The 22,047-nt window shown below is 42.5% G+C and overlaps 1 protein-coding gene across 1 annotated transcript; it reads left to right on the forward strand.

Moving 5' to 3' along the window:
* The first annotated feature begins 143 nt into the window (after positions 1-143).
* LOC121577004 (sarcospan) lies at positions 144-21,527 on the forward strand. Its single transcript, XM_041890680.2, has 3 exons — positions 144-691; positions 16,563-16,649; positions 19,862-21,527. Exons 1-3 carry the CDS (start codon positions 431-433, stop codon positions 20,219-20,221), a joined length of 708 nt encoding a protein of 235 aa, XP_041746614.1. The 5' UTR covers positions 144-430; the 3' UTR covers positions 20,222-21,527.
* Positions 21,528-22,047: the final 520 nt, after the last annotated feature.

Below are 22,047 nucleotides of genomic sequence, written 5' to 3' on the forward strand. Positions count from 1 at the left end.
TCTATGTAACTGTCTGTTCACAGTGGTGCTTCTGGTCGTGTGTTGGAGTCCCCCCTTGTGTCTTCCCTGCCCCACCCCCCCTCCCCTCCTCTTCTTATACTCCACAGTGTGCTGCTGCTCTGCTATATGTGGCGCCCGGGGCCGCTCCAGGAATCTGCTCTAAATGTTTTCCATATTAGTTCAGAGCCTTCTCTGGTTCCAAATAGCCTAGCAGCCGAGCTGGGGTAATGCTGAGAGGAACCCTGAGCAGGAAGGGGAAGGGAACGGGGGGCGTGGCAGGGAGCAGGGTAGCACACTAACAGACAGCACAACGGTAAGACACTGACAAAGAAACGGGAAAGGAAAGAGAGAGAAAAGAGAGAGAGAGAAAACAACCTCCCAAGGAGCTGAAGAATAAGCGCAAGTCTCATTTCAAGACAGAAGGTGAAGAATGGGAGAAGGAAAGAAGGGATCTGGAGGAGGGGAGAAGAGCGGAGGAGCGCCCCCCATCCAGGAGAAGAAAGGAGGGAAAGCAGAGGAGGGAGGGCCAGCGCCCGAGGATGCCCACAAGTGCTGTGGCTGTCGCTTCCCCCTGCTCATCGCCCTGCTACAGCTGCTGCTGGGGGTGGCCATCACAGCCGTGGCCTTCCTCATGGTCACCATCAGCCCCTCGCTCCTGGCCAGGGAGACCCCACACTGGGCCGGCATCATTGTAAGCATGGACCCGCCTCGTCCTTCTGTATGCATGGACACTTAATATGGCCTTGTGCCACTGTTGTAGCTGCATGGGCCTTTGCCTTATCTTTCTTTGGTCCCTATGTCCATCTTCACCTCACCTCACTACGTGACCGCATGGATCCTCGTCCTCATACTCTAACAACCCAATGCAACCTTGTGGATCTACATGCATGCACACTCAATATGGCCACTATTGTTGCTGCCCTATCCTTTAATCCTTCTGTCCAGCCTCACCTCAAATCAAATCAAATCAAATGTATTGGTCACATACAGATGGTTAGCAGATGTTATTGCGAGTGTAGCGAAATGCTTGTGCTTCTAGTTCCAACAGTGCAGCAATATCTAGCAAGTACTATCTAACAGTTCCACAACAAAATCCTAATACACACAAATCTAAGTAAAGGAATGGAATAAGAATAGATAAATATATGGATGAGCAATGTCATTATCAGAGTGGCATAGGCTAAGATGCAATAGATAGTATAGAATACAGTATATACATATGAGATGGGTAATGCAAGATATTTAAACATTATTAAGATAGTAAAGAATACAGTATATACATATGTCTGTAGCTCAGCTGGTAGAGCACGGTGCTTGTAACGCCAAGGTAGTGGGTTCGATCCCCGGGACCACCCATACACAAAAAAATGTATGCACGCATGACTGTAAGTCGCTTTGGATAATTATTTATTATATTATTATATGAGATGGGTAATGCAAGATATGTAAACATAATTAAAGTGGCATTATTAAAGTGACTAGTGATTTTCAAGTCTGTATGTAGGCAGCAGCCTCTCTGTGCTAGTGATGGCTGTTTAACAGTCTGATGGCCTTGAGATAGAAGCAGTTTTTCTGTCTCTCAGTCCCAGCTTTGATGCACTTGTACTGACCTCGCCTTCCAATCCCCCATGTGTTTTTTTTTCTCGCAAATATATATACACTACCGTGCAAAAGTTTGGGGTCACTTAGAAAACATACATGATATGAGTTTGAATAGGCAGTGGCTAGTTGTCCTTGATTATCTTTTTGTCCTTCCTGTGACATTGGGTGCAGTAGGTGTCCTGGAGGGCAGGTAGTTTGCCCCCGGTGATGCGTTGTGCAGACTGCACCACCCTCTGGAGAGCCCTGCGGTTGTGGGCGGTGCAGTTGCCGTACCAGGCGGTGATACAGCCCGACAGGATGCTCTCAATTGTTCATCTGTAAAAGTTTTTGAGGGTTTTAGTTGACAGACACATTTATTCAGCCTCCTGAGGTTGAAGGGACGCTGTTGCGCCTTCTTCACAACACTGTCTGCGTGGGTGGACCATTTCAGTTTGTCAGTGATATGTACTCAGAGGAACTTAAAACTTTCCACCTTCTCCACTGCTGTCCTGTCTATGTGGATAGAGGGGTACTCCCTCTGCTGTTTCCTGAAGTCCATGATCATCTCCTTGTTTTTTTTTACGTTGAGTGAGAGGTTATTTTCCTGACACCACACTCCGAGAGCCCTCACCTCCTCCCTGTGGGCTGTCTCATCGTTGTTTTTTAAATGTATTTTACATTTATTTTTTGGGGGTAGATCAGCTTTAATATTGCAGATAGATTATAACTTCCATCAATGGGCGGCAGGTAGCTTAGTGGGTAAGAGTGTTGTGCCAGTAACCGGAAGGTTGCTGGTTCTAATCCCCGAGCCGACTAGGTGAAAAATCTGTCGATGTGCCCTTAAGCAAGGCATTTAACCCTAATTGCTCCTGTAAGTCACTCTGGATAAGAGTGTCTGCTAAATGACTAAAATGTGATTGTCTGCATCACTTCCAATCCCCCATATGTTTTTTTTTCTCGCAAATAATTATACACTACCGTTCAAAAGTTTGGGGTCACTTAGAAAACATACATGATATGAGTTTGAATAGGAAATATAGCAAAATGCATAGGAAATGTAGTCATTGACAAGGTTAGAAATAATGCTTTTTAATAGAAATAATACTTCTGTCCTTCAAACTTTGCTTTCGTCAAAGAATCCTCCATTTGCAGCAATTACAGCCTTGCAGACCTTTGGCATTCTAGTTGTCAATTTGTTGAGGTAATCTGAAGAGATTTCACCCCATGCTTCCTGAAGCACCTCCCACAAGTTGGATTGGCTTGATGGGCACTTCTTACGTACCATACGGTCAAGCTGCTCCCACAACAGCTCAATAGGGTTGAGATCCGGTGACTGTGCTGGCCACTCCATTATAGACAGAATACCAGCTGACTGCTTCTTCCCTAAATAGTTCTTGCATAGTTTGGAGCTGTGCTTTGGGTCATTGTCCTGTTGTCGGAGGAAAGTGGCTCTAATCAAGCGCCGTCCACAGGGTATGGCATGGCGTTGTAAAATGGAGTGATAGCCTTCCTTCTTCAAGATCCCTTTTACCCTGTACAAATCTCCCACTTTACCACCACCAAAGCACCCCCAGACCATCACATTGCCTCCACCATGCTTGACAGATGGCATCAAGCACTCCTCCAGCATTTTTTCATTTGGTCTGCGTCTCACAAATGTTCTTCTTTGTGATCCGAACACCTCAAACTTCGATTCGTCTGTCCATAACACTTTTTTCCAATCTTCCTCTGTCCAGTGTCTGTGTTCTTTTGCCCATCTTAATATTTTCTTTTTATTGGCCAGTCTGAGATATGGCTTTTTCTTTGCAACTCTGCCTAGAAGGTCAGCATACCGGAGCCGCCTCTTCACTGTTGGCGTTGAGACTGGTGTTTTGCGGGTACTATTTAATGAAGCTGCCAGTTGAGGACCTGTGAGGTGTCTGTTTCTCAAACTAGACACTCTAATGTATTTGTCCTCTTGCTCAGTTGTGCACCGGGGCCTCCCACTCCTCTTTCTATTCTGGTTAGAGACAGTTTGCGCTGTTCTGTGAAGGGAGTAGTACACAGCGTTGTACAATATCTTCAGTTTCTTGGCAATTTCTCGCATGGAATAGCCTTAATTTCTCAGAACAAGAATAGACTGATGAGTTTCAGAAGAAAGTTATTTGTTTCTGGCCATTTTGAGCCTGTAATCGAACCCACAATTGCTGATGCTCCAGATACTCAACTAGTCTCAAGAAGGCCAGTTTTATTGCTTCTTTAATCAGCACAACAGTTTTCAGCTGTGCTAACATAATTGCAAAAGGGTTTTCTAATGATCAATTAGCCTTTTATAATGATAAACTTGGATTAGCAAACACAACGTGCCATTGGAACACAGGACTGATGGTTGCTGATAATGGGCCTCTGTACGCCCATGTAGATATTCCATAAAAAATCAGACGTTTCCAGCTACAATAGCCATTTACAACATTAACAATGTCTACGCTGTATTTCTGATCAATTTGATGTTATTTTAATGGACAAAAAAATTGCTTTTCTTTCGAAAACAAGGACATTTCTAAGTGACCCCAACATTTTGAACGGTAGTGTATATATATAGATATACGTACATACACATACATATACACATACATACATATACAGTGGGGAGAAGTCTCAAGGTTTTGCTCGCCTGAGGTAGAGTATCTTATGATAAGCTGTAGACCACACTATTTACCAAGAGAGTTTTCATCTATATTTTTCATAGCTGTCTATTTACCACCACAAACCAATGCTGGCATTAAGATTGCACTGAATGAGTTGTACAAGGCCATTAATCAACAGGAAAACGCTCATCCAGATGCAGCGCTCCTAGTAGCCGGGGACTTTAATGCAGGGAAACTTAAATCCGTTCTACCTCATTTCTACCAGCATGTTAAATGTGCAACCAGAGGGGAAAAAACTCTAGACCACCTTTACTCCACACACAGAGACGCATACAAAGCTCTCCCTCGCCCTCCATTTGGCAAATCTGACCATAACTCTATCCTCCTGATTCCTGCTTATAAGCAAAAACTGAAGCAGGAAGCACCAGTGATTCGGCTAATAAAAAAGTGGTCAGATGACGCAGATGCTAAGCTACAGGACTGTTTTGCTAGCACAGACTGGAACATGTTACGGGATTATTCAGACAGCATTGAGGAGTACACCACATCAGTCACTGGCTTCATCAATAAGTGCATCGATGATGTCGTCCCCACAGTGACCGTACGTACATACCCCAACCAGAATCCATGGATTACAGGAAACATCCGCACTGAGCTAAAGGGTAGAGCTGCCGCTTTCAAGGAACGGGACTCTAACCCGGACGCTTATAAGAAATCCCGCTATGACCTCCGACGAACCATCAAACAGGCAAAGAGTCAATACAGGTCTAAGATTGAATCATACTACACTGGCTCTGACGCTCGTCGGATGTGGCAGGGCTTGAAAACTATTACAGACTACAAAGGGAAGCACAGCCGCGAGCTGCCCAGTGACACAAGCCTACCAGACGAAGCTAAACCACTTCTATGCTCGCTTCGAGGCAAGCAACACTGAAGCATGCATGAGAGCACCAGCTGTTCCGGACGACTATGTGATCACGCTCTCCGTAGCCGATGTGAGTAAGACTTTTAAGCAGGTCAACATTCACAAGGCCGCAGGGCCAGACGGATTACCAGGACGTGTACTCCGAGCATGTGCTGACCAACTGGCAAGTGTCTTCACTGACATTTTCAACATGTCCCTGACTGAGTCTGTAATACCAACATGTTTCAAGCAGACCACCATAGTCCCCGTGCCCAAGAACTCTAAGATAACCTGCCTAAATGACTACCGACCCGTAGCACTGACGTCTGTAGCCATGAAGTGCTTTGAAAGACTGGTCATGGCTCACATCAACAGCATAATCCCAGAAACCCTAGACCCACTCCAATTTGCATACCGCCCCAACAGATCCACAGATGATGCAATCTCTATCGCACTCCACACTGCCCTTTCCCACCTGGACAAGAGGAACACCTACGTGAGAATGCTATTCATTGACTACAGCTCAGCATTCAACACCATAGTGCCCTCTAAGCTCATCACTAAGCTAAGGATCCTGGGACTAAACACCTCCCTCTGCAACTGGATCCTGGACTTCCTGACGGGCCGCCCCCAGGTGGTAAGGGTAGGTAACAACACATCTGCCACACTGATCCTCAACACGGGGGCCCCTCAGGGGTGCGTGCTCAGTCCCCCTCCTGTACTCTCTGTTCACCCATGACTGCATGGCCAGGCACGACTCCAACACCATCATTAAGTTTGCCGACGACACAACAGTGGTAGGCCTGATCACCGACAACGATGAGACAGCCTATAGGGAGGAGGTCAGAGATCTGGCCGTGTGGTGCCAGGACAACAACCTCTCCCTCAACGTGACCAAGACAAAGGAGATGATTGTGGACTACAGGAAAAAAAAAGAGGACTGAGCACGCCCCCATTCTCATCGACGGGGCTGTAGTGGAACAGGTTGAGAGCTTCAAGTTCCTTGGTGTCCACATCACCAACGAACTATCATGGTCCAAACACACCAAGACAGTCGTGAAGAGGGCACGACAAAGCCTATTCCCCCTCAGGAGACTAAAAAGATTTGGCATGGGTCCTCAGATCCTCAAAAATTATACAGCTGCACCATCGAGAGCATCCTGACTGGTTGCATCACCGCCTGGTATGGCAACTGCTTGGCCTCTGACCGCAAGGCACTACAGAGGGTAGTGCGTACGGCCCAGTACATCACTGGGGCAAAGCTCCCTGCCATCCAGGACCTCTATACCAGGCGGTGTCAGAGGAAGGCCCTCAAAATTGTCAAAGACTCCAGCCACCCTAGTCATAGACTGTTCTCTCTGCTACCGCACGGCAAGCGGTACCGGAGTGCCAAGTCTAGGTCCAAAAGACTTCTCAACAGCTTCTACCCCCAAGCCATAAGACTCCTGAACAGCTAATCATGGCTACCCGGACTATTTGCACTGCCCCCCCACCCCATCCTTTTTACGCTGCTGCTACTCTGTTAAGTATTTATGCATAGTCACTTTAACTCTACCCACATGTACATATTACCTCAACTACCTCAACTAGCCGGTGCTCCTGCACATTGACTATGCAACGGTACCCCCCTGTATATATAGCCTCCCTACTGTCACTTTATTTTACTGTATATATAGCCTCCCTACTGTCACTTTATTTTACTTCTGCTCTTTTTTTCTCAACACTTTTTTGTTGTTGTTTTATTCTTACTTTTTTGTTTAAAATAAATGCACTGTTGGTTAAGGGCTGTAAGTAAGCATTTCACTGTAATGTCTGCACCTGTTGTATTCGGCGCATGTGACCAATACAATTTGATTTGATTTGATTTGATTTGAACAAGTATTTGATACACTGCCGATTTTGCAGGTTTTCCTACTTACAAAGCATGTAGAGGTCTGTAATTTTTATCATAGGTACACTTCAACCGTGAGAGACAGAATGTAAAACAAAAATCCAGAAAATCACATTGTATGATTTTTAAGTAATTAATTTGCGTTTTATTGCATGACATAAGTATTTGATCACCTACCAACCAGTAAGAATTCCGGCTCTCACACACCTGTTCGTTTTTCTTTAAGAAGCCCTCCTGTTCTCCACTCATTACCTGTATTAATTGCACCTGTTTGAACTCGTTACCTGTATAAAAACACCTGTCCACACACTCAATCAAACAGACTACAACCTCTCCACAATGGCCAAGACCAGAGAGCTGTGTAAGAACATCAGGGATAAAATTGTAGACCTGCACAAGGCTGGGATGGGCTATAGGACAATAGGCAAGCAGCTTGGTGAGAAGGCAACAACTGTTGGCGCAATTATTAGAAAATGGAAGAAGTTCAAGATGACGGTCAATCACCCTCGGTCTGGGGTTCCATGCAAGATCTCACCTCGTGGGGCATCAATGATCATGAGGAAGGTGAGGGATCAGCCCAGAACTACACGGCAGGACCTGGTCAATGACCTGAAGAGAGCTGGGACCACAGTCTCAAAGAAAACCATTAGTAACACACTACGCCGTCATGGATTAAAATCCTGCAGCACACGCAAGGTCCCCCTGCTCAAGCCAGCGCATGTCCAGGCCCTTCTGAAGTTTGCCAATGACCATCTGGATGATCCAGAGGAGGAATGGGAGAAGGTCATGTGGTCTGATGAGACAAAAATAGAGCTTTTTGGTCTAAACTCCACTCGCCGTGTTTGGAGGAAGAAGAATGATGAGTACATCCCCAAGAACACCATCCCAACCGTGAAGCATGGAGGTGAAAACATCATTCTATGGGGATGCTTTTCTGCAAAGGGGACAGGACGACTGAACCGTATTGAGGGGAGGATGGATGGGGCCATGTATCGTGAGGTCTTGGCCAACAACCTCCTTCCCTCAGTAAGAGCATTGAAGATGGGTCGTGGCTGGGTCTTCCAGCATGACAACAACCCGAAACACACAGCCAGGGCAACTAAGGAGTGGCTCCGTAAGAAGCATCTCAAGGTCCTGGAGTAGCCTAGCCAGTCTCCAGACCTGAACCCAATAGAAAATCTTTGGAGGGAGCTGAAAGTCCATATTGCCCAGCGACAGCCCCGAAACCTGATGGATCTGGAGAAGTTCTGTATGGAGGAGTGGGCCAAAATCCCTGCTGCAGTGTGTGCAAACCTGGTCAAGACCTACAGGAAACGTATGATCTCTGTAATTGCAAACAAAGGTTTCTGTACCAAATATTAAGTTCTGCTTTTCTGATGTATCAAATACTTATGTCATGCAATAAAATGCAAATTAATTACTTAAAAATCATACAATGTGATTTTCTGGATTTTTGTTTTAGATTCCGTCTCTCACAGTTGAAGTGTACCTATGATAAAAATTACAGACCTCTACATGCTTTGTAAGTAGGAAAACCTGCAAAATCGGCAGTGTATCAAATACTTGTTCTCCCCACTGTAAATAGATATATATACATATCCTTTAAAAATATATATTTCCCTTTATTACTTTCCAACCCCACCACCCCTTCCCTAATTGGAGTAAACAAGTGAACAACAATGCTTAGGCCTCTACTTCCAGCTTATACATACTATATACATTTTATGGACACAGTCAAATTCTACAATAATTATATTTTGTTTATTTTTACTCCTGAATTTCCTCCGATCAATTTCATGATGTCCATCTGGTTTGCTTCTATATGCCATATTTTTCTAACTGTGCTGTTTCACAAAAGCTCTCAACCTATAACCTATATAATTATTATGGACACAGTATGCTTTACATTAGTTATCTTGTTGTTATTAGTTGTTGTTAGTTGTTATTAGTCCCATCATTCAGCACCATTCAACACCTCCCATCTATCTCTTAACACCATCCATATTGGATTTATATTTGCCATATATTTTTCAACTGTACTGTGATGTTTCACAAAAGTTCTGAACCCTTCTATTCTCATTGTTTCTACAGATGCTAAAAGTATTATTATATTATTGATCGATTGACTATGACTTTTCAGATCACCCAATAGCGCTATCTGCAGGGTTAGCTCCAGGTAAATATTGCAATCCTTCAGCCATTCCTGGACCTGGGACCAAAAACAAGCTACAAATGGACAGTACCAAAACAAATTATCTAATGATTCTGTCTCTTCGCAGCAAAATCTGCAGAGCTGGTGGGAAGATTGTATCCCCCATATAAATAACATTCTATTGGTAGCAAGAATCTTGTATAATAATTTAAATTGAAAAATTCTAAGTTTTGAATCCGGTGTCGTTTTGCGTAGCAGTTCATAAACACTATGCCATGGAATCGGTACGTCAAAAATCTCTTCCCAACTATTTTGCAATCTATATGGTACGGCTGTCAATCCTTTGGTCCTTAAATGAAACTGGTATATTTTTTTATTTATCACAATTTTCTTTAACCAATTATGTTCTTTAATGCAGGGCCAACAGACAAGTTCCTTACTTTTTCGCCCTTCCACTTTCCTCTTTCATTTTTGCGGTAATTTCCATATGTTTTTGTTAGCTGCATGTGCGACATAACTCCACCAGTGCTACCTATGATACAATTTATGAAGATTATACCTTTTTTAAAATTTTTTATAAAAATATAATGGCATTATTTTTCTTTCTTTTTTATCAATTAGTATATTTGAGTTTAACATAATATTTGTTGCATTATTTGTTCTGTCGTTTCTGGAGGATTAAATTGAAATTGCAACCAACTTTCTATGACTTGTTTTAGAAATAGTGATATTTGGTAATCTGAATAAAGGGAAAAAGGACATTATTGAACATGGGGTGAGACAATCTTACTAATTTCCTAGAGAACCAGTTCGGATTTAAGTATAACTTTTGTATGACTGAAGCTTTTAGTTATAGGTCTAATGCTTTAATATTTAATAATTTATGTCCTCCGAATTCAGTCATTATATAAATAGGCCCGTTTAATTTTGCCTGGCTTGCCGTTCCAAATAAAATGGAATAGTTTTTTCTCATATAATTTAAAAAACTGTTCGCTAGGCGTAGGCAAGACCATAAGCAAGTAGGTAAACTGGGATAATACTAAAGAGTTAATCAGGGTGATTTTTCCACAAATAGACAGGTATTTACATTTCCATGGTAGCAAAATCGTATCTATTTTTGCTAACTTTCTATTAAAAGTTATTGGAGTGAGATCATTTATTTCATTTGGGATATGTATTCCGAGTATATCTACATGACCATCAGACCATTTTATTGGCAAACTACATGGTAATCAAGCCTACTACTGTGTGTCATCTGCAAACTTGATGATTGAGTTGGAGGCGTGCATGGCTACGCAGTCATGGGTGAACAGGGAGTACAGGATGGGGCTGAGCACACACCCTTGTGGGGCCCCAGTGTTGAGGATCAGCGAAGTGGAAATGTTGTTTCCTACCTTCACCACCTGGAGGCGGCCCGCCAGGAAGTCCAGGACCCAAGCTTGATGATGAGCTTGGAGGGTACTATGGCGATGAATGCTGAGCTATATTCAATGAACAGTATTCTTACATAGGTATTCCTCTTGTCCAGATGGGATAGGGCAGTGTGCTGGCGATTGCATCGTCTGTGGACCTATTGGGGGTATGCAAATTGAAGTGGGTCTAGGGTGACAGGTAAGGTGGAGGTGAAATGATCCTTGACTAGTCTCTCAAAGCACTTCATGATGACAGAAGTGAGTGCTATGGGCGATAGTCATTTAGTTCAGTTACCTTTGCATTCTTGGGTACAGGAACAATGGTGGCCATCTTGAAGCATGTGGGGACAGCAGACTGGGATAGTCATGGACGTATGTCATGGACCCTTGTCCTGATACTCTACCTACCGCGCCTCCCATGAACTTCACCTACAATGCATGCATGGACACTGGGTTGTACTGCATCATCCCCCAGAATGTAGCTGCATGGACCCATCTTCTACCTTCATTACATGCATGGCCTAATGATGTATATAAACACATACAGTATGTATGGCTATGGCATGGCCACACAGACGTTTGTCCTCCTCATCGCCATCTTGTCTCCTCATCGCCATCTTTGTCTCAACACATGGCACTCTGGTCCATTACTAATTGCTACCTCTTCAATTTGTACGCCAGATGTCCTTCTACTCAGACTTTGTCCCTACTGTACGTCTACCTTGCCCTGACTGCATGTACACATTCCTACTTATCAGCCTTATCTCTCTATTCACACATTATCTTACATTAGTTTCATCTAAACTCAAAATAAGGGTTGTTTATCATGCTTAACTGCCTTTTCTATAGCTGTTTCAACCTCAGTGTTTTAATGGGAAAGTTCCCCACCCTAAATGACTCAGAGATAAACATGGCACATGGATAGGGTGACTCATAGTCATTTACTAGTGCCATGTGGTTTTACATAGGGAATGATTTCAGATGTACTCCCTTTTCAATATGGAGCGTAGTGTGCCATGCAGTGACATACAGTGGCTGCAGTTTTTCATATACAGTTATTTTATTCCTGGCCAGGCAAAAATAAATAACAATTATGATCAAGTTTCAGGTTAAAAGTTGCCTTGTTTGCCTTGTTTTTATAAGGGATGACCCGCGTGAACATCCCTCAGTCTCATTGAACAAATTGGTTGACATTCTAAATGTCAACATGTTGACTGCTACCAATTAACTTGACGTTATTTTCACATTGTCTCCCTCACTCTCTCACTGTTGATTAGATCGATCTCCTCTATAAATAGTTAACTGGCTTAAAGAGTTTCTGGGTCATTCTACCTCTTTTGAAAGTGTAACTTGGTCAAAAGAAACGTTTGATTTCACCTAATTTTAACTTTCTGTAATAACGTTGGTAGAGCATGGTGCTTGCAACACCAGGGTTGTGGGTTCGTTTCCCACGGGGGGCCAGTATGAAAATGTATGCACTCACTAACTGTAAGTCGCTCTGGATAAGAGCGTCTGCTAAATGACTAAAATGTCAATGTAAATCTCAAGAGGTTAAATTTAAAAAATGGCGATAGTAAGTGCATACTAAGTGCCAAATAAAGTAACAGGGTTGACTAACAGGGTTTACGATTTCTTCTTAAATCAGCCATAAATCCCGTTGTGACAGGGGGAATGTTAGATTGTTGTGTGTAACAGGGAGTGGCAATTGAATGCAAGCTTCACCATTTTTTATTTATTGTTAAAAAATGTCTAGCCTGTCTAGCTATGGGTAACAGGGTTGACGTGTTATGCTCGACCCACTCAGTTTTCCACCACAAAACACCAGAAAATGGCCAACAAGAGTTGAAACAGCTCACATGCTTTTATTCTATGATTTGACTATTAGATGTTCAATGTTTCTTTTGAAAAAAATATTTAAAAAATAGTTTCATCATATTAAAATGAGAGTTCAGTTCACATAGCAGGGTTGACCTTAAAATGAAGGACAGGCGTAAATCAATCACTAATCACATTAAATAAATAATAATCTTCAGAAATGACTTTGTCAAAGCAACAAAATAACTAGGGCTTTACAATGATGGTGAAACTTGGAGACATTTTGTAATTAAGTGGGTTAAAACCTTCCTAGAAGTGGGTTGACGGAGGGACATGTCAAAATGCTGAATTTTAGCACTTCAGCAAGCCTTTATTCATATAAAAATCTGATCTATTGAATTCTCCATGTGGTCTTCATTTGATATAACATGCTTTTAAAATTCAATATTGGTGCACAATTTCTACTTAAAATATCAAAGGGACGCAAAAGGCACTCATTTCGTGGATGACCCTTCTATAAGTTTCAAACTTTCCCCCAACTGTAGTCATGGCAAGACAACAACAACAACTCTAGAATGCCAGTCAGTTGTGGGGCAGTAGCCTCTTACCCCAATCCTATAGTTAGCTAATGTCTACAGATAAATAAAGCAAATAATACTGAAAGTAGCACTTTACTTTACATTGCCATTATACCCATGTAACTGCACAGTAATAACAGTAGTAACAACGTTGTATGAGACCCAATGTTGTAAAAATGCAGCGTTTCCTAAATTGCATCCTGTACAGATCCTAAACTCAAACAATATGTCAAACACTACATAGTGCATCTCCTTAGACCCAGATGTATCTCTTAGTAGTATTTGTTGTGTGTTGGTATGATTATTGTGGCATCAGTAGCCTCTGAAACATTAGAACCCTGTCAACTTGTATAAGACCACACTGGTCCCCTATTCAAGCATATGTTGTAGGCCATCCATGAAAGTAAATGACTAGACATATTTTTTCCTGTCTTCTCTAAGATAAAGTGATTATGTAAAAACATGTTAATTGATAAACAAACATTCTGAGCCAGAGCTAAACGTAGTTTTGTAAGGGTTGCAAAAACACAACATTGGGATTAAAGGGTCGCCAAACTGAGCCATTGGGCTACATTCATATATTGATTGACAAGTTAGAGAGATTGTTCTCCTTCAAAATTCTGCAAATATGGACAACAAAATACTTCAAGAGTAACTTTGATGTCCCCTCTACACATCAAAAGAACAAAACTACCCTTTTTGTTAGTTTTTTTGTGTGTGGTTTATGAGGTAAGAATACTGCCTTTGATGACCATTCATTTTATGGTAAAGAAGTAAGATAGGAGGTTCTCTCTATACATAAATCCAGAATTATACAACCAAATATTATTAAAAGTAAGTTAGATGTGCTCCATGCGTACAAAACCCACCAAATAGTTGATCCTTTCAAAATACATATGTTTTTGACAGCGATATTTAAAAAATGTGGATCGATCGAATTGATCAATTTGGCTATTTCAGACAAAATAGGACTTCATTTCAGTTTAATATGTAAATGCTTTTGATCCATTTTGATGTGAATTTCACAGTTTTTTTTATTAACACACATTTTCCTACCATTGAAGCCCAATGTTGCATTTTTGCAACGTTTCCAGATCTTTTTGAGCAAACTTAAAATTCAAAAAACTGATTATTTTCATAATCAGAGGCCTATTACAAGTACACTATATATACAAAAGTATGTGGACACCACTTCAAATTAGTGGAATAGGCTATTTCAGCCACAGCCGTTGCTGACAAGTGTATAAAATCGAACACACTGCCATGCAATCTCCATAGACAAACATTGGCAGTAGAATGGCCTTACTGAAGAGCTCAGTGACTTTCAACATGGCACCGTCCTAGGATACCACCTTTCCAACAAGTCAGTTCATCAAATTCCTGCCCTGCTAGAGCTGCCACGGTAAACTGTAAGTGCTGTTATTGTGAAGTGGAAACATCTAGGAGCAACAACGGCTCAGCTGCGACTTGGTAGGCCACACAAGCTCAAAGAATGGGACCGCCGAGTGTGAAGCGCGTAGCACGTAAAAATCGTCTGTCCTCGGTTGCAACGTCAGCACAAGAACTGTTCATCGGGAGCTTCATGAAATAGGTTTCCATGGCCGAGCAGCCGCACACAAGCCTAGGATCACCATGCGAATCTGGGTTTGGCGGATGCCAGGAGAACGCTACCTGCCCCAATGCATAGTGCCAACTGTAAAGTTTGGTGGTGTAGGAGGAATAACGGTCTGGGGCTCTTTTTCATACTTCGGGCTAGGCCCCTTAGTTCCAGTGAAGGGAAATATTAACGCTACAGCATACAATGACATTCTAGACGATTCAGTGCTAATAACTTTGTGGGAACAGTTTGGGGAATGCCCTTTCCTGTTTCAGCATGACAATGCCCCTGTGCACAAAACGAGATCCATACAGAGATGGTTTGTTGAGATCGGTGTGGAAGAACTTGACTGGCCTGCACACAGCCCTGACCTCAACTCCATCGAACACCTTTGGGATGAATTGGAACGCCGACTGTGAGCCAGGCCTAATCGCCCAACATCAGTGCCCGACCTCACTAATGCTCGTGTCTGAATGGAAGCAAGTCCCCGCAGCAATGTTCCAACATCTAGTGGAAAGCCTTCCAAGAGAAGTGGAGGCTGTTAAAGCAGCAAAGGGGGGATCAACTCCATATTAATGCCCATGATTTTGGAATGAGATGTTCGACAAGCAGGAGTCCACATACTTTTGGTCACATTGTGTATTTCTGAAGGGTAATAAAAAACATTTTCCTCATTTGGATCTATGCTTGGGTCTCACATGGTTAGAAGTAATACAAGTTACATAAGACACAGCATTTCCATATTGAATTTTGAATGTTCTTCTCATGCTACTACAAATTATATTTCACTCTATAAAAACTACAATGATGAACCCTTTAAGCCCCAAGGCTAAAGAGGCCTACTAATGATAACACAGGGGCCTGACTAGGTATGTTCCCCTACTGTCTATACTAGTATTGTTTTTCTAGGCAATGTATGATAGTGAGCATTTCTTTAACAAAATCATGTAATCTATGTGAGATATTTCATGTTTGCATTTCTGTAGAGGAGAAAAACATGTTGTTTAGCCTCAGCTTCCTGTATGCCTTAATTACAGTGTGTACAGATGTGTGCAATCGGAAGCATCTCAGCACACACAGGGTACATCTATCTCGAGTTCTGTCCTCATGTGACTCACGACCCGGTGACAAACACTGAGGTCACCAAGATCCTTCTAGAGAATTCTGACCGCTTAAGAACCTGGGGAAATCAATTAAGTTAGATGCTGCATGTTAGTCACAAGATCGCAAAAAAGGAGGAAAACTATATAATTTGCCATAGCATTGATAATGTTATCAGATGACAATTTGGCCAAGTGTACAATATCAATAGTGAACTTGGGATAAACAGCTTGAAGAGGGTTGAAGAGACCCCTCTCAGCTGCAAGTAAGATAAGAGGTTTGCTTGTATGTGGTGTGTGTGTGTGTGTGTGTGTGTGTGTGTGTGTGTGTGTGTGTGTGTGTGTGTGTGTGTGTGTGTGTGTGTGTGTGTGTGTGTGTGTGTGTGTGTGTGTGTGTGTGTGTGTGTGTGTGTGTGTGTGTGTGTGTGTGTGTGTGTGTGTGTGTGTGTGTGTGTGTGTGTGTGTGTGTGTGTGTGTGTGTGTGTGTGTGTGTGTGTGTGTGTGTGTGTGTGTGTGTGTGTGTGCGCGTGTTAGAAAACCATGGCAACACTTCGTATCAGCAGATCAAATCCTGGGATGAATATCTGAATCCGAATGGATTCAGTTTCCCAATAACACATATGCCATTCAGAAAATAAAAACCAGTGCTGGTAACACTTTACTTTAAGCATGCAGGTATAATGCATTATGATGTAGTTATAATGCATTGTAAGACTTTCATGAGCATGCATGACCCCTATGGTCTTAAAATCATCTCATAATGATCTGGACTAAATACCAGTATATAAACCTTTTCAAAGCAGCCTTTGTATTTTTTAAGTATACATTGGAGAATGATGAACTTACCAAGTATACTTGTAGACCCCCACTAAATCCATTTTTCTCTGTGTTCTATGTTACTCTAGTTGTGTGTGGTCTCCTTGCTGGGCTTCGTCCTCTACTGCATCACCTACGTACCAGACGAGAGGACCTCCATGCAATTCATCGCCAAAGTGAGACCCACATGCCCTCTGACACAATTTCCTGTCCAACTGAGCAGAGACCAAGGCAAACTCTCTCTAATGGGATGATTAGTCATGTTTATACAGGAGAATGCCATTCATTATCAAACACATTTCCCGTCTCATTCAAATCAACCATACAAAGGTTGTTGTTAGAGCCAGTTAATCTGATTTAGACTAACGTGTAGGGCCAATATACTACAACACAGAGAACATTGATTGCCACATTGACATACTGTATGCAGACCTGGGTTCAAATACTATTTAAAATCTTTAAAATACTTGTTTTAGCATAGCTGTAATGCCAGATGGGCGGGGTTTGCACTTTGTGACTGTTCTAATACACTGAACAAAAATATAAACGCAACATGCAACAATTTCAAAGATTTTACGGAGTTACAGTTCATTTAAGGAAATCAGTGAACGTAAATAAATTAGGCCCTAATCTATGGATTTCACATGACTGGGAATACAAATATGCATCTGTTGGTCACAGACACCTTAAAAAGAAAGTAGGGGCGTGGATCAGAAAACCAGTTAGTATCTGGTGTGACCACCATTTGCCTCATGCAGTGCGACACATCTCCTTCACATATAGTTGATCAGGCTGTTGATTGTGGCCTGTGGAATGTTGTACCACTGTTCTTCCATGGCTGTGCGAAGTTGTTGGATATTGGCGGGAACTGGAACACGCTGTCGTACACGTCGATCCAGAACATTCCAAACATGCTCAATGGGTGATATGCCTGGTGAGTATGCAGGAACATTTTCAGCTTCCAGTAATTGTGTACAGATCCTAGCAGCATTACCATGCTGAAACATGAGGTGATGGCGGCGGATGAATGGCATGACAATGGGCCTCAGGATCTGGTCACGGTATCTCTGTGCATTCAAATTGCCATCGATAAAATGCAATTGTGTTCGTTGTCCGTAGCTTATGCCTGCCCATACCATAACCCCACCGCCACCATGGGGCACTCTGTTCACAAGGTTGACATCAGCAAACCACTCAGCCACACGTCTGCCATTTGCCCGGTACAGTGGAAACTGTGATTCATCCGTGAAGAGCACACTTCTCCAGCGTCCAAGTGGCCATCGAAGGTGAGCATTTGCCCACTGAAGTCGGTTACGAGGCTGAACTGCAGTCAGGTCAAGACCCTGGTGAGGACGACGAGCACGCAGATGAGCTTCCCGAGACGGTTTCTGACAGTTTGTGCATGTGGTTGCACCTTGAATGTGATACTGTATGTACAGTATAGGGCCAGAGAGAAATGCAGAGCACAGCATGCCTACTGGCAAGGTTCTGTAGGAGGCCTATGGGTAGATGAGCACAGTTATTGGACATGACTTGATTGTCTCATTTAATTGGCCATAAAATGTAGGCAGTTGGAATTTCCAATCAATTAGAGTACGCCCACCACTGTTTGCCCATTGTGACTGAGCTGCGTACAAATACAATATTTTGGACTTCCTCCACTCAAAATGTATGTAAAAGTAGACTTATAACGTGTATAAACAGAACAATACATTTAAAAAGTAATACAATCTACATTCAGTGGCGTAAATCTATTCTCCCTATTTTTCCTTTCTTTATGTCTTCCTAAAGTTCATAACATAAAATACTTTGAGTACAGCGATATATGAAAGGCTTTGTGATGCTCTTCTCTTTATGTCATTTATGTACAACAGTTAGCAGTACAATACATCTCATGACGTACTTCAGTTCTCCATATTTCCCCGCAGTTTTTTTTTTTTTTACCGCCATTTCAAATCAAGCAAGCATCAAACATGACATAATACTATAATCGGCATATAACGGAGTGTGAATACAGTGCGAATCAGGACTCTGTTACGTAACCTGTGGATTTAGATGAATGGCTAGTGCTATTGTACACTGTAATTACATAAACCATACAAAGCCCCTCTTGCACATTATCAAGCTGTATTTTAGACCCCGTTTACACAATGTGGACATACAGGCACCTGCCAAAATAAAGGAAACACCAACAAAGTGTCTTAATATTGTGTTCGGCCACCACGAGCCGCCAAAACAGTTTCAATTGTCCTTGGCATAGATTTTACAAGTGTCTGGAACTCTATTGGAGGGATGCGACACCATTCTTCCACATGAAATTACATCATTGGTGTTTTGTTGATTGTGGTGGAAAATGCCATCTCAGGTGCTCCACAATCTCCCGTAAGTGTTCAATTGGGTTGAGATCTGGTCACACACACACACAAACACTCCTTTGAAACCCGTCTTTCAAAGTCACCGAGAACTTTTCTTCTAGCCAAAATAATGGGCAACTGGCCATTTTTATTCATGACTTTAAGCATGCTGTGATGTTAATTGCTTAATTAACTCAGGAACCAGACTTTGTATCCCTCATTTACTCAAGTGTTTCCTTTATTTTGGCAGTTACCTGTACAAACACAAATACACAGCATGTGGGTAAAGGTACAGTGGGAGGCAGCTGCATGGGATTCTCACAGGAACACTGTCTACATAATCCTTTTCAACTAGAATGTTTTTTTGTGTGAAAATGACTGAATTCTTTAGAAAATGACCCCATATGACATCATAGGGGGTCATTTTCTTCTTATCTAAGCTAATTGACTACATGTAGAACATTTAGGTTTTCAAATATGGAAACACCGGTATGGTGCTGCTGTGCTGGACATAATGAATATGAGGTTAAAAAGTGGTGAAGTTCCCCTTTAAGACAGTCTTGCTCTGTCAGGTTCTACCTCTGGCTGGTAGCCAGGATCTGCTGGTATTTATTGGTGCTCTGCGGGGAGATAATCGTTAGCAGACAGAAACCTATTTAGATTGGAAACTGATATGGCTAGAGAGTGGGCATACCTGGTTCACTATAGCCTGCTAACACTTAAGTCACTTCAATCAGTCATTGAATGTGCTACAGTAAGCTGAGTAAAGACATACAACTCCAGTCGTCTTAGCCCTAGTGTAGACAACCAGGGTCATGTTCAGGCTCCAACACAGAAAAAGCTGTGAAATATCGTTGTTATTGGTAGTCTGTCCTCTATTTCAAATAATGTATCTAATTTCGGGCTAAACATGACCCTGCAGTTGTCCTTAAGGATGACCTCCCTCTAAGTATTTATCCCCCACTATGCTTAGCTATGCTATGATTCACTACACTACACCACACGAGCTCACTTCCTCTCTTCTCCCCCTCCAGTTGCTGTACTTCATCCTGTGCACGGTGGGCCTGGTCCTCTCTGTCCTGGTCATGGCCTTCTCTGGCCATCACTACGCCCAGACCAACGGCTTCAGCTGCCTGGAGGTGGGAGATGACTGCTTGTGCACCCTGGACCCCCACGACCCAATCGCCAGGACCTTCACCTACGCGGGAGTCAGCGACTGCGGAGAGGTCACAGGCACCCTGAAGTTGTACTTCCTGCTTCAGATTGCCCTGAACCTGACCCAAGCCCTGGTGTGTGCCCTGGGGGCCTTCGTCATGTGGAAGCACCGCTACCAGGTGTTCTTCGTGGGGCTGCAGATGGGCTCGCCCTCCTTCCAGCACTGGCAGAAGGTCTGATGGGAAATGTAGGAAGAAGAGGCCCATGGTGATGATGATACCACTATTGAGGGTAGAGTAAGAAGGCGAGCAGCCAATCAACATTTCTGCTCATTCTACTTGAATGGACAGAGATGTATTACACAAAACACTTTGGTGTGTGCATAAGTGTGTGTTTTGGTTGTTCTCAATCATATTTACATTTTGGGGTGGTTGACTTCTTCTATAATGGCTTTTCACACAACTTTGATATACTGTGTGGAGAACTTTATTTGCAGTTGCCAATGCTACATGAGATACTGTATTTCTAATAGATGAAGAAAAATGCAAAACTACCAAACTGTCAGTTTTGGAATGATCTACCTTGATGTTCAATGTTTTTGTCAGGGATTTCAAAATAATTTAGCAAAAATCTTTACTATGCCTCTACGATGAATGTATACAATCTATAATAGTGTTGATTATATTACAATTAAAGCAAACTTAGACACTTTTCTCAAACTGTGGTCGTAAAAACGATTCTTGCTGTGCAAGTATTCATCTCTATAATCTTGTATCATACTGCTGTTTAGGACTGTGGGGAATGCTATTGTTTTCAACCCTGGTTGGCCTTCAACTTGAGATACTCAATGAGAGTGGGCAGCACTGAGCTAGCCTGCAACGTCACTTCCTGGAGTAGCTCAAACTGAGCATGTTATCAAAAGACAGTGCAGTATGAAGATATGCAGAAACTGCTTCTCCAATAGAAATCCCTGATCACATTTGTAAGCGATGTCATGGCGACGTTCATGCACAGAAATACGTTATCGGGTCTAACGGTTGTCTTGCGCCGAACTGCGCATGTGCAGGCCGTCAAATCAAAGGTACTCCTTCGATATCAAGTTGCTTTTGACAAAAATGTAAACGTGTCAGTTTGTCACTTTCACGAGGTTGGAGTAATAACATGTTCAACTACTTAAGACATTGGCTCAAATCTAGGTTGTGGATTTAGATTTTGAGAAAATTAACAAATAAAGAAGAATTTCACTTCTCTCATCGACTTCTCAAACCCCGGCCTGGTCTGCTTGGTCTGTTTCGCAAGCATTCCCGGAAGTCTTGCGATGATGCGCCTCTGGGTTTAGAAACTGCGACGTTATGTCTTGAAAATCCCCCCCATGAGATTCCATTTTAGTAAGCTAAAACAGACTTCCTGAGCTTCAAATGCACTATTGAGTCTTCACATCGGAATAAATGGTGTGACGTCATCGATGGCTTTGGGGCGGCAGGTAGCTTAGTGGTTAAGAGCGTTGTGCCAGTAACTGAAAGGTCACTGGTTCTAATCCCCGAGCCGACTAGGTGAAAAATCTGTCGATGTGCCCTTGAGCAAGGCACTTAACCCTAATTGCTCGTGTAAGTCGCTCTGGATAAGAGCGTCTGCTAAATGACTAAAATCTAAAAATCTTTGTCCATTCATATACAGTCAATGGTTTAACTGCATCAGTAGAGGGTGAGGAGCAGGGTGGAACATAAGTGAGGGAATTATGTTCAGTTTTTGCAATTGCATATTTAGCACTTGAATTTGATTATCATGGACTATCACACAAACAGTGGTACATATTTTGTAATAGCCTATAGTTACACATAATACAGTATTTTGGGGCAAAAGAGGCTACTAATTTCATCTTTCCTTTCAGACAATGGATATCTGTCTGTAGCATTTGGGGCTGTTGACATAATGCCATCATTGTATGAATCAGGTAAAACCCCTGACCGAATAGAGCAGTACAGCCTGGTGTATTATTGCATTTACTAACGACTCAGAGTGGAGTCAGACTGGTGTATTATTGCATTTACTAACGACTCAGAGT

This window comes from Coregonus clupeaformis, chromosome 11 (genome assembly GCF_020615455.1).
Source record: "Coregonus clupeaformis isolate EN_2021a chromosome 11, ASM2061545v1, whole genome shotgun sequence".
Classification (NCBI taxonomy): Eukaryota; Metazoa; Chordata; class Actinopteri; order Salmoniformes; family Salmonidae; genus Coregonus; species Coregonus clupeaformis.

What these genes read in the sequence shown, in the direction of transcription:
- LOC121577004 (XM_041890680.2), top strand. Translation starts at nt 431, where the DNA reads ATGGGAGAAGGAAAGAAGGGATCTGGAGGAGGGGAGAAGAGCGGAGGA. An exon ending in CACACTGGGCCGGCATCATT is followed by an intron (nt 692 to 16,562) that starts GTAAGCATGGAC and finishes ATGTTACTCTAG; the next exon opens with TTGTGTGTGGTCTCCTTGCT. An exon ending in CCATGCAATTCATCGCCAAA is followed by an intron (nt 16,650 to 19,861) that starts GTGAGACCCACA and finishes CTCCCCCTCCAG; the next exon opens with TTGCTGTACTTCATCCTGTG.